The sequence below is a fragment of the Condylura cristata genome, unplaced genomic scaffold, assembly GCF_000260355.1.
Source record: "Condylura cristata isolate star-nosed mole 26May11 unplaced genomic scaffold, ConCri1.0 scaffold00009, whole genome shotgun sequence".
NCBI classification, from domain to species: Eukaryota; Metazoa; Chordata; class Mammalia; order Eulipotyphla; family Talpidae; genus Condylura; species Condylura cristata.
The window spans coordinates 2708341-2721207 of record NW_004567110.1 but is presented as its reverse complement, the minus strand read 5'-3'; the positions used below and the strand labels follow the sequence as shown (position 1 = coordinate 2721207).

The window sequence follows — 12867 nt, the reverse complement described above, 5'->3', positions numbered from 1 at the left end:
CATCCCTCGGGGTATCTCGGAAGAAGCCCCAGTGTTTGCTGATAAGTGAAGGAGGAAGGGAGGCTCTGGCCTGCCTCGAACTCAAGGGGCGTCACAGTGGGGCCCCACTGGGTTTGCTCCAGTGGGGGCAGCTGGGTGGGGACCTTTAAGCCACACTCAGGTGTGACAGACCAGGAGGAAGGTGCGGCAGGGGGCCGCTGACCCCAGATTCCCTCCAGAGGACCCTGCCAGGAGCACTCCGGGAAAGCTGAGACAGGGCAGGACCGTCTGGCCGCCCGCCCTGGCCGGTGACCCCAGCAGTGCAATGGTGGCCTTCTCCTGTGGGCTCCTAACTACACGGAGGGCAACACTGGCCTGATTTTGTTATCCCAGTGGCCAGCAGGAAGCTGCTCAGTGGAGGGCCAGGTGGGGCCGAGGTCGTCCCTGGGCTCCCCTTCTTCACCAGCCCCCACGACGCTGCATAATGGGAAACCCCAGCCCCAGGCCATGGCCCTGCGGCCAGCGCACCCACGGCCCAGCTCGGGGTTCCCTAGGATTGAGCCCTGCAGGCGGCACCTTCTGTCCGGCGGGGCAGGAGCAGTTGATGGTCTTCAGGAACCCGATGTGTTCGCTGCCAGAGCTGGGGGGCCGCAGGGGCCAGGGCGGGGGCTCCGTCACCACGGTCACCTGGCACTGGAGGAAGGCAGTGGCTCAGGGCTTGGCTTCTGGGCCACACCAGGAACGCTCACTGACCGGGGGCCAGGGCGCCGGACTCTACCCGGAGCCCTGGGAAACTGGCCGAGAGGACTGCCCCTGCCGAGCGCTGGGCACTAGGGTTTGGTGAAGAGGCTGGAGGAGGAGAGACAGGGCGAGACGGAGGTGGCTCCGTCCGGGACGAGGGGGGCCGTGGCCCACCCCCGTGGCCCCTCCCGAGCCAACCCCTGGTGCCCGAGGGACAGGTCTTTGCTGGCCGCCCTGCAGCCGCAACTGCTCTCTCCCCAGAGCTGCACCTCAGGTGGGGCACGAGAGGGCCCAGCACCACCTGGACGGCGTGTGGAGCCAGGTATGTCCTGAGGGCAGTGACCCGACCCCACCGCCCGCCCGCCTGTCACAGGCCTGGGCGCCCCCGGCCCCACGCAGCCTCACCGGGCCCGAAGGGAGGTCACAGCAGGTCTCCAGCTCCGCGTGTCGGGAGTCGCAGTAAATCACGATGCGCTGCAGGTCAAACTGGAAGGACAAGGGGGAGGGTGAGCGCAGACCGCACACGCCGGCTTCAGCCACCCAGCGCCATCCCCGGAGCCTGAGCTGGGGGCCTGGGTCGGCAGCGGGCAGCCTGTCCCTGGCATTAGGCTGCTGCCCGGGCGCCAGCCTGGCAGGTCCTAGCACCTCCTGCTGGCCTCTGCTGCCCCCGGAGCCCTCACCCCAGCCAGGCGGCCAGGCTGACCTCTGGCTCTCAGACCGGCCCTGTAGCCGCAACTCGACCCACACGTGGCTCAGCACAGAAACCAGCACAGTCCATCCGCCCGTCTGCTTCGCTTCCTGTGGGGACCCCGCCAGCCCACTCAGGAGAGAGGACAGCATGGACCCGGCTTTCCAGCCAGGCCGGTTTGCAAGGGAGGCCCGGCTCGCCGCCTCAGAGCCCCGTGCCCTGCGCCTGGACCTGTTCATTAAGGACCTACTGTGCGGAATGGCTGTGTTCAGTGTCTCACTCCGTCTGGATCTCTTGATCCTGCAGTAACAAGCCTCCCTGTGGACAAGGAGCCCACCGCCACAGCCCGGTCAGGGTGGAGGCAAGGTCACGTGGCCTGGCCCCATGGCGGCTGCTCCACCTCCGTCCCCCGAATCGGCCCTTCCTCCCAGCAGCTCAGAAGCCACCCCCAGATCAGGACGAGGTCAGAGCTCTGAATTTTGCTCACTCCGAACAGCCCCGTCTGCGAAAGCCCCTCCCAACCCGGCGGGGAGCCCCACCCGCGGTCCTCCGCTGTCTCAGTCTCTTCTAAGGTTGGAAGAAGATGGGGTGGAAGTGGGGCCGGGGGTGCCTCGCTGGCCCAGAGCCTGTGCGCAAGCAGCGGGATAGACCGGGTCTGCCCGGGGGCTGTTGGGGCTTGACTTCAGGGCCGCTATTTCCTCCACATCTATCGTCTGATTTCACCGTCTCAGCTACCACGCAGGCAGCAGCCGGCAGCCTCTCCCACCTCCCACAAGGAGGCCTGAGACCCCACACACGGCGGGTGGCGCTGGCGGTCAGCGGGGTGGAGACCAGCTGGCCCGGCAGGTCTCGCCTCGGCTCGCCCCCAGTCTCTGCCTTCCTAGCACCTCTGTCCGCTCGCTCTGCCTCCATGGTAAGGGTGCCGTGCGGGCCACGCCAAATTTACTGCGCAGCTATCCAGGCAAGTCACGGAAGGGCTTACAGCTCGGTCGATGGCGTATTTTGCTGTAACAATACCTCTCAATATCTCTCTGATGTACTCAAACTGACTCATTTTCTTTTCTTTACGGTCTGAGCTTCACAAACCAGGAAACAATATTTGCCACGCATTTAATGAACAGGCAAATAGCTTCCAGAATACACAAGACTCTCTAGAAGTCGCTAATAAAAGAAAAACAGCAAAACCGTAAAAATAGCAACGGCTGTGGACTGGCATTCGCTCAGACAGCGGCTGGAGCCGAGCGGAGGCCAGGGAATGAGGTGGAGACGCCATCGACACCACGCGTGGCCGGCCACTCGGCAGAACGGCAGGGAAACAAAAACCGACAGAAGACAGGTGTGTGAGAAGGTGGCCCGTGACGGTCCGTCGCTGTGCTGAGAAACCTTTCAGTGTGGGTAAGTCAAAATCACAACCGCTACAATCACATCACTGCACCCCGGGGCGGGCACCCCAGCGACACTCAGCCCACCTGCCTCTCCGGCTCCCCTTGGGGAGTCTCCCTGTAACGTGGGTCACCCTGCGTGCTCAACGCCATCGCTCCCCGAGAGTCGCCACAAAGCCCAGACACAACCTAACTGCGCGACGCTCCACACAGCCCCTGGGAGCGGGACAAGAGCGCAGACGCTGCTTCGTGAGCAAACGAGCAAGAGGCAGCTGCCCGCTCTGTGCATCCTGACACGACCTGCCAGCCTCGTCAGCGCCCGTTCCGTGGCTCCGTGCGCGATCAGACAGGCCGGGGGTGTGGGACAAACACCACGCGTGGCTCTGCAATGTGCGTTCCTGCAAGCGTCATGGGTTACTGCTCAGAAAGCAGCGGCCACTCCCGGCCACGGAGCTGTGGGCCCGGCCTGAGGGGCAGCGGGCCTCGGCGCGTGTGCCGGCTGACCCGAGTGTCTGTGAGCGCACGGAGGGCGTTCCAGAGGGGAGAGAGACGCAGAGATCGAAGGAAAGACTAGAGAGGACAGACAAGGAAGAGGAGAAGGAACCGTCGCTGACGGAAAGCTGACGGCAGCTGCAGCTAGCGAGCTATTGGCAGGTCTGTCATTGGGTGGGGGAATGAGAATCGTCTTCATTTGCTGTCCAGACTTTTTTACAGGAAAACAGAAAAGCGCACTCTCTCTCTCTCTCCCGCTAGCTAGCCATCAGAGCTACACAACCACACCTCGTCCTCCACACCGAGCATGGCAGTGGGCACACGCAGGTGCCAGCTATAGGGACGACGATTCACTGGACTGAACGAGTGGACGGGTGAGTGGTGGTGACTCAGGCTTGAACTTGGACTTGGGGCTCCAAGACAGTCCTCGGTGGTGACTTCATAAACGGCGCGGGCGGGCGGGGGCCTCGGGCCCCGACCCCGGGCACCTCCCGCTGCCACTCACGTCGACGGGCACGCTGTCGTAGAGGCGCTTGCCGATCACCGTCTTCCCCCGGATGTCGATGTTCTCCCTGTCCTCGATGGGCAGCGTCTGCACCAGGGAGCAGTCGATGTAGAGGGAGACGCTGTGGGCCTGGATGCTCAGGGCCACCTTGTGCCACTCCCGGTCGAAGAGGCCGTGCACCTCGGGCCCGCGGAAGACCGCCCTGACGGCGTCCTGCACGGCTCCCACCGCGTTGTACTCGACCGCCTTGTTCTCGCCATCCAGCCGGATGGAGACCTGGGGGGACAAGAGGGACGCCCCGTGAGCTCCGGGGGCCGGGCGCGGGGCTGGGGGGAGCTCAGGCCTGCGACGCCTGGGCCGGGCCACGGGCCCTGCGCTGCCTGACCGCCTGACCCGGATCGCGGCCCAGGCGGCCATCTGGCGACGGATGCGTCACCCGGGACGGTCTCGCGGTCCCCGGCCGGCCTCTCTGGGCCCGTGTCCTGAGCGAGCGCCGCCACTTAATTTCAGGGACATTTTCCCGAAGTGGGGCTGCTGCATCTCACGCCAGGGGTGTCCCTGGCTTTGTTGCGCCTTCCCTCAGTGCAGGCGCCTCCCAGGCCGAGGCCTCGGGGTCACCCCGGAGACAGGTCCACCAGCGGCCCTGCTGGTCCGAACCCAGAGTCCTGGCGTTTCCCCAGTTCACACCCTCCCTGGTGTCGGCACAGCGCTGCTGCGGTCTGGGCTGCGGCCACATCCCCTCAGTCTTCCCTGTGGCTGTTCCTCCCCGAGTCTCCTCATAAACAGGAAGCCCCGACGCAGGCCAGGGTATGCTGCCTGGCCCCCTCATCACCTGCCAACAGCCTCCGTGGCCTGAGGCCAGGATCTTCAGCCTCCCCAAATACAAGTGGTGCAACTGCCAACTCTCAGGGTGCTGGAAAGCCCCGAGGAGGCCACGGGTCTGAGAGGCTAGACCTTGGCTCTGTGAGGCCGGCGGAGGGCGGCTGCCACGCCCAGCTCCCAGCCCATCTGCGGGCCCGGTTCCGCCTCTCCTGGGCCCGGCCCAAGGTAGGTAGGTGGCCTCAGCCGCCGAGGCCACCTACGGAACCAAAACTTGGAGAGGCGTCTCCGGGCCCCTCCCGGCAGGCTCTTCCACTGGCGCGGCCCAGACCCCAGCCCTGGCTGCAGGGGCCGGCCGGCCCGACGCAGGTCTGCAAATGCCATGAGGACCGAGACCCCAGACGGAGGGGGCGGCGCGGAGCTGCCCACAGGAATGCATGGCCGGCGCCCAGCCTGCCGCAGACCCTGGGAACCGGCGGCTAGGCCTGTGCGGCCCGGCCGGAGGCGGACGGGGCCTGAGCTGCTCCCCAGACAGGGCCTCGGGAGACGTTTCCTTGTTCCTCTGCCCACACGCAGGACACAGGCCGCTCGGCCGCCAGCCCGGGAATGTGCGGGCCGCAGTCCGGCCTGGCCCACGGAGAGCTCGCTGGGTGGGTGGGCAGCAGAGCCGTGGGCGGGTGGGCACAGGCCTGGCCCCTGGGCCACCTCTCCCACCTGTGACAGGGCACGCCAGGCCCCCGCCTCTAGCTCAGGAGGGGCAGCCCCTCGCTGTGGACCCCGCTGTTGTGACGGGGACCACAGAGGCCCACGGAGGCGCCAGGTCCTGCCCCTGTGTGCGAGGCCAGAAGCCCGTGCAATGCCCTGTCCTGCTGGACCTGTGGGCTCACGCCCGGCTTCTCCCACCTGCAGACACCACTGTTCCTCCTCAGAAGGGCGGGAAAAGCGTCCACACAGTCTGCTTTACGGGAAGGGCCAGGGTCCTGGTGGCCAAGACGCGCTTCGAGCGTGAACTCCCAGAGTGCCCCGCCAGCCCATGGCAGAGCCTGCGCTCACGGCCCCGGGTGCCCAGGACGGGAATGGGGCTGCCCTCCCCGCCGCTTCCCGCCCCCACAAGCTCTCCCACGGTCTTCAGCCACGAGGAGCCGCACAGGCTTCAGCGTCTCCTTCAGGGTGAGGCCCGGAGGGGCATCCCGGACGAGGCGGGGCACCGGCAGAGACCCCACGGGAGGCCCCGGCGCCTGCCTCATGGCTGTGACGCGTCAGGAAGCGAAGGGCCTCGGGGCTCCCCGTGGGGAGCTTGGGGGCGTGCAGACCCACAGAGGGAGCGCGGGCGGGCCCCAACCCCGCGGGCGGGCGTACCTGCGGGATGCCGTACTGGTCGAAGACCTGCCACAGGTACCAGTCTTCCCTCCGGGACGTCTTCCTGAACCGGAAGGTGGCGGCAAAGGCATACTCGTCCGGCAGGCCTTGCGGGAACACGTCCCTGGGGAGGCAGGAAGGCGGCTGCTGCGCGGAGCAGGCGGCCCGAGCCCGCCTCAGGCCGCGCGGGGCCTGCTCTCCCCTCTGGCGCCGGGCACACACCTCGCCTGCCTGCACCGCCTCGCCCCTCCGTCAGGCCCCACGGGGCGCCCTGCCACCGGCGCCGTCCCCCGCCCCCTGCATTTCCAGTTCCCCTCTCTCCGCCATCACTGCTAGGCCCAAGGAGGAGGAGGGAGGGGAAGGGGTGATGGAGGAGGAGACAGTGGGCAGACCGCACCCCGGCCAGGGGCGCCCCAAGGGCTGCGGGCACCGACTTCTCCCTGGAGGGGCAGAGGCCGTCCGGCTGAGAGCCGGGGCGGGAAACGAGGGGCTTGGGGCTCCGGGTCCCAGGCTACGACCCTCCAGGGTGTGGGGCAGACGCGCTCCCCCCTCCGAGCCGCGGCTCACGGACCCAAGCGGGGAGCAGGTCGTGGTGTTCCAGGACAGTCTCCGGGCCTGGACTCACCCCGTGAGCCCCCAGGAGCAGCTCGGCGCCTCAGTGCTTGCAGGCCCCCTCCGGATTGGGGTGCCCCAGCCCCTCAGCCTCTGGGGGCCCAGGACTTCACACGCCCTCTGCTGAGGCTTCGTGGCCCCAGCTGACAGTTCTCCCTTTCTACTTCCTCGCCCGTTTACCAGGTTGACAATGCTATTTTTTTTTCCTAAACACACTTTCTTCTTATTCCTTTAAAATAATACGTGCAGGGCCTATCTGGCGGCCTAGGGGTTCAGTCCATCACTGGCATGGGCTGAGTGGATATCCGGCCAGGGGGTGACCACAGGGTGCAGCAGACCCCTCCGGTCTCCCGCTGCCCCTCAGCAGCGGGTCTCAGTGGATCCACCTGTTCTGCTCCCCGCTCTGTCTCTGGGGAGTCCTCTCACCCCGCACCTCTGGCCTGCACCCCAGTCCTTCTATGCAAAAATAATATTTAAGAAAGCACAATTACACACACACACACACACACACACGTGTTCACGTATGTCACAGGGACCGGCCTCTGCTTCCGATGAGCCATGAGATTCTGGGCAAGTTTTGGTCCCGAGTTCTAGTGTCATAGCCACATCTGCTGTCACGAGCAGCAGCGCTGTGTGAAATGCCCATCAACGTGGACCAACACTGAGCGTGGCCGCTCTCTGGTCCCAAAACCCAGGCTCGGGCAGGCCGCGCCCAGCCCCAGAAGCGGACCCGCCTCTCCCTGAGGCGCCCGAGCGCCGCCCCCTCGAATCCTCCCCTGACGTTGGCATCAGCACAGCCTCAGGCACCGGGAACATGCTCCTCACACGCCAGCTGGCAGAGCCTGCCCACGCCCCGCGCACCCCAGTCCCAGAGGCCCCACGCTGCCCCAGCGGGAATGTCCTGGGGCCACACGAACTGGCAGCAGGCGGGGACCCTCGGGCAGGCGAGACGCCCGTCGGTGTGTTCTTTCTCTTCGTTTCTGCTGGAGCCGTGTGGATGGTTATTGGACACATGACCCCAAGGTGGTGAGGGGGGCCTCCTGTGCTTCCCCATGGAGCCCCCCAGAGAGATGGGCCACAGCCCGGCCTGTCTGTCAGCCTCTACAGGGAGGCCAGCACTCACCGCCCCGCTGTCCCGGGATGGCCCCTTGGCCCTCTCTAATGGCACAGCACAGCCTGGTCCTGGGGAGAGGGCACCTTGCCCGGCCCTCCCTGGAGCGCACCGAGGGGTGTCCAGCCTGGCCACACCTCTGCTTGTGCCCTCGGAATGCCCTGAGCCCGGTGAGAATTTAGGGGAATTTCTAACAGAACAATGGCTGCCCCCGCCCAAACCCAAGCCCGTGGCCGGTGCCCCACGCCGGGCTGGGGCCTGTCGCTGTGCGGAAGCCTCAGCCCGCCTCCCACTCGCAGCCCGCCGCCCCCCTGAGGGCAGGGCCTCCCCTGCAGCAGAGGCCACGTGGCCCGCTGCTCCCCGGCGCCGGCCTGCACACTCCCAGGGCTAGGCAGGTTGAGGAGAGCAGGGAGGCCAGGGATGGGGGGTCCTTGACAGGGGCTGGGCCGTCCTAGCTAGGGCGAGAGGGTCCCAGGTCAGGGAGGAGCAGGGGGGAAGGGCTCGTGGTCACAGCTCGTGGGAAGCGCCCAGGACAGAGACAGGGCCGAGATGGGGCCAGGCCAGGAGCTGTGGGGCTAGCGTCAGGCCAAGGCCGGGCGGGGCCAGGTGGCGCGGGGCTCCCCAGCCCTGGCCCGAGGACACACGGCAGCGACTGGAGAGGCCCCTGACGGCTGGCCAGCAGAAGGGCACACCCCGACCGCAGACCCGGCCGGCATCAGGCCCTCGATGAATGCTCACAGCACAACCCACCCAGCGAGGGGGAGCGCCCCATTGGGGGACCTGAGGAAGCGCCTGCAAAGGGCGCCCAGTCCCGCGTGAGGCCAGGCACCCAGGAGCACTGTGGCCCGCTGGGCACAGACTGCGAGCTGGGGGCGCTGGTGCCGCGATGGCCTGTCCCGGAGGGGCCCGGCCAGGCGCCACGGACCCACACACGCTGTCGGATGAGCTGGCACAAGCCCACGCACGTGGCTCGCTTGGCGGGGAGTGTGGCGGGCCAGGGCATCGGGCAGCCAGGGAGACGGACGGCTCCGGAGCAGGCTCGGGCCTGAGGGGGCAGCAGGGCTGACCGGCCTCCGCTGCCCGGGGATGTCCAGGCGGGCTGGAGGAGAAACAACTCACTCTGTCCTCTGCAGCACCGGGGAGGCGCCCAGGCGGACATAGGAGCCCTGAGCTCCGTGCTCTGTCCTGCCCACGACCTCCTGCACTCTGAACAGGTCCATCAGGTCGAAACCTGTAGGAGGAAGAGGGAGGAGTGAGTCTGCTGCGCAAGCACCTGCGGCACCTGAGGGGTTCCGGCCCCTCCGCGGAGGGCGCGTGCGGTGACGCACTGGGGGAACACGGGGCGAGGAGGGTCTGGCTTCCGCTTGCAGGTCCTGGGGGTGCGGAGGCTCCCCCACTGGCCTGCGAGCGAGTCCAGGTCCTGGGGGCAGCAGCAGGTGGGGGGACCGTCCTCGCGGGCCGCAGCTCACCCCTGCTCCCCGGGGCCACGTGCTCAGCAGCCACAATTTTGCGACTCATTGCCTTTGGCTTGGGTTAGACCCTGGCAGCTCTGGAGTTCAGCCTTTTAAAGAGGAGAGCTCTGGGCCCTCCTGGGGGCGCAGCGGGTCAGAGCACAGCACCGAGAAGCTAAAGCCACTGCAGCAGGAGTTCGGTCCCTGCCCCGGAGGTGACCACAGGGCGCGGCAGAACTCTCCTGACCGCCCGCTGCTCCCCTCGGCAGTGCACATCATCCGTCGGCCTGTTCTGTACCCCACTCTGTCTCTGTCTCACCGCCCATGCACCTCTGTCCTGTACCCCAGTTCTGTATGCACAAATGGATAAATCTTTAAAAAAAAAAAAAAAAAAAAAACAGAAGAGGAAATGCTCAGAGCCCTCCCTGGTGGCGCGGCAGGTAAAGCGCAGCGCTGAGAAGCTTCTCTTCTTCTCTGGCCCTGAGACGGGGAGCGTGGGGAGTCTGGGCCCGGGCCTGGGGCAGGGGGCACCAGACGTGCATGGCTCGGGCAAGTCCCATAAGCACAGGAGCCCCCAAGCCTGGGGTCTGGCCAGAAGGCAGGCAAAGACCCCCAGGCAGAGCTGGCGAGGGGAGCCCAGACCTCGAGCCGCCCGGCACCCTCGACCTGCGTCCGGGAAGGGACAGCCCCGGGCAGGGAACGCCCCGGCCTGCCCGCCTCTGCCTCCCGCAGCTGACACTGCATCGCGACGTAGTCCAGCGGACTTGGGGTGATTCTCAGGGCGCAGCCCTCGGGCGCGGCGTGACCCCGGGCACGAGCTGGCAGGGCTCCCAGGAGGGGAGCATCTGTGCCGCTAAACACTGCGCTTAGCATGTGTTTTTGGGCGCGTCCCGGATCAAGCCCCGTGGTGGGGTCGGCAGGGTCAGGGGGCCTGAGCACAGTGGCCAGCGGGGCCGGGCTACGCGGGGGGCTGTGCCCCTGCCGGCGGGCGGGTGCTGCCCGACACCTGCAGGCGCCCGTCTCGCCAGCCGCCATAAGTGCACGGCCACAGCCACAGTCTGCTGGACAGTTTCCCCACCACCGCGTCTCAGGCCTTCTAACGGCTACATTCCGTCCCCAGGTGCCTCGTGTCCACCCGGCACGCGGCTGCTGAGAGTCTGCCCGGGCCCGGCAGCGTGCGTGCTGGGGGTGCAGGGTGAGAGCCGGGGGGCCGACACCCACCCACCGGCATCGAGGAGTCACCGGGCAGCAGGACAGGTCTCGGGCCCGGGGCGCCACGCAAGCTGCCCCAGCCGGACAGCAGGCCGGGCGTGGCCTGGGGAGGGTCCGCGGACCCCGCCCAGTCCCAGGCCACGCCGAGGTTTTCTAGTTCTCAGACGCTGAGTAAGACTTGCCGTCACTTGTTTCTAAATAGCGCTTGGCACCCAGACCCGCTGGCACAGCGTCGCGTAACGGTAGCCGCTGGCTGGCGTCTGCGATGGGGAACAAACCCGGAAGGAAGCTCCTTCACGGGGGGGAAGCTCAGCTTTAGACTGGACGCGTCCACGCGCCGTGGCTGGAGTCAGCCGCCCAGAGCGGTGTGGGGGGACCCTGGGGGCCCGCTTCTGCTCCTGCCCACCACCACGTTGTGTAGTCGAGTGGGGCTCAGCCAGGACACAGCAGGCACAGTCTCGCTGAGGACAGAGCACCCCCAAAACGCGCTGCCTCCACCCCTCTCCCCACCCCGCCCACAGCCACGGGCCCGGCCCGCAGGACGGACTCAGCGCGGGCCCTCGGCTCGGGGAGGCTGCAGAGTGGGGAGCGGCCCTTGCCCCACTGGGTCCCGCCCCGGGCAGATGCCCACCTCCTGGGGCGAGGCCCGCTCGGCCTGTGGCCTGGGGCAAGCGCACTCTCTCGTTGGTGAAACTGGGGTGACGGCAGTGCAGGGGTGAGCGCGAGGGCCCTGAGAGAGCCATCTGGGCTCCACTGCACGCCACCCTCTTCCTTCCCTCTCAGGCGTGGGCACCTCAGCAACTCTTGGGGCCTGCACTTCTTCCTCTGCAAACGGGGGGCTGAAGCGGACCCCTCCCTGGGGCCGCAGTGGGCCCCACCCACAGTGCGCCCTGAGCACACAGGGCCAGCTGGTCTTCCAGGCTCTGACCGGGCGTGACCTTGGCTGAGTCACTGCGCCCCCCACCCCCACCCCAGTCAATCCCGCCAGGCGTGTGCTCCGCCCGAGGTCAGACCCCGCAGGTGCATGGGGAGCAGGTAGGCCCTGGGGCCTTCTGCGGTTCTAGCGCCCACAGCTGGGTCCTAGCCCAGCTCCGCCGGGGCCGGGGAGGCCAGGCCACCCAAGTCAGCTGCCTGGCCGGCACCTCTGAGCCTCTGCTGCGCGCCGCGGGGAGCCCTGGCTCAGCCGGCTCCGGGCTGATATCGGGTGAGGGGGGCCAGCCCCCCTCCCCCCCCTGCCTTGCACCGCACAGGGGCGCTGACGCGGGCTGGCAGGCGACCCCGGCTCTGCGTGCTGGGTACGCCCGTCCCTAAGGGGGTGTCTCAGGAGATCTCTGCCAGGCTCAGCTCACCAGGGCGGAGCCGGATGAGAGCCCCCAAAGGCCCCACGCCGCTCCGGCCAGGGGGGGCCCCACCGCATGTGAGCCAGGAGAGGCCCCTCAGACACCGTGTCTGCAGCCTCGTGTCCTGGGACCGCTGAGCCCCAACGCGGTTTCTGCGTCATCAGCACCTCATCCAGGGCGCCTGCGTGACCCGGAGGGTGGACCGGAGCGGCCTGGAGGCAGACCTCCCCGCGTCAGGCAGCCCTGACCCATCTGATCACACCCTGAGACGAAAGCCGGGCACCCAGGGGCCAGTCCCACGCCTGGAGCCACACGGCGCCCTGGCCACGCGGGGCCAGGCCTCTCAGCACATGCAAGGACGGGGTGTCCGGGGAGCCCCAGGAGCCTCTGGCCGGGACAGCCGGGCTGAGAGCCGCAGGGAGCTGTGGCTGAAGGACAGGACGGACGCCCCTGCCCCGGCCCCGACGCCCAGGACGCAGCCCGGCCGCGGTCACCTCAACACCCACGAGGAGGCCATGCCAGCTGTCCCGTGTAGGGGCCTCGAGCCCTTGGGGCGGGGCCCCAGGGCCAGCCGGGCGGCTAGGCAGGGCACGGCTCCCTGGTCACGGCCCCTGTCCAGCCCAGGCGTCCGCGACTCGCCTGCCCGGGGCTGCCCGGACTCTGGGGCAAAAGGCGCGGCCCCTCCCGCCACGGCAGCACTGGCTGTGGAGACGACCACGACCGCGCACCGGAGCGAGGCAGACAGCGGAGGGCAGGCGGACGCCTCGCGGCCCAGCAGGCGTGCCGGGGGAGGCCAGGTCACGGGCGAGGCGCAGCAGGAACCCGCTTCCACTCAGTGGGAGCGGAGACGACTCGGGTTGCCGGAGGAAGGGGGGGACACGAGCTACGCAACCTCTGTCATCAGACACGGTCCGGATGGAGGGGAAATGCTCTGAAAAATCAGACTTTCCACGCTAACTTATGCTGTGACCTCCCTTTTTTGTATAACCGTAATATCAAAATATTCTGAGCAACTTTCAGCTTACAATTGGATTGCCTCACTGCCTCGGCCGCACAAGGCCGCCTGCCTTGACAAGCAAGACTGCACTAGGGTGAGCCATTCCCCTGAAGTCAAGTGACTTGACTACTGACTGATAAAATCCAAAGGGCTGTTTCTGCAAAGTCTCTCTCACTGCC

General features: G+C 67.4%; 1 protein-coding gene across 1 annotated transcript in view; it reads right to left on the bottom strand.

The window, feature by feature from the left end:
• Positions 1-12867, bottom strand: part of COL22A1 (collagen, type XXII, alpha 1) — a 144036-nt gene that overhangs the window by 108005 nt on the left and 23164 nt on the right. Inside the window, exons 4-8 of the mRNA XM_004679973.1 lie at positions 8808-8919; positions 5966-6089; positions 3788-4063; positions 1126-1206; positions 556-672 (exon numbers count right to left, since the gene is read on the bottom strand). Of these exons, the coding sequence (XP_004680030.1) occupies positions 556-672; positions 1126-1206; positions 3788-4063; positions 5966-6089; positions 8808-8919 (710 nt within the window). The remainder of the gene's footprint in view (positions 1-555; positions 673-1125; positions 1207-3787; positions 4064-5965; positions 6090-8807; positions 8920-12867) is intronic.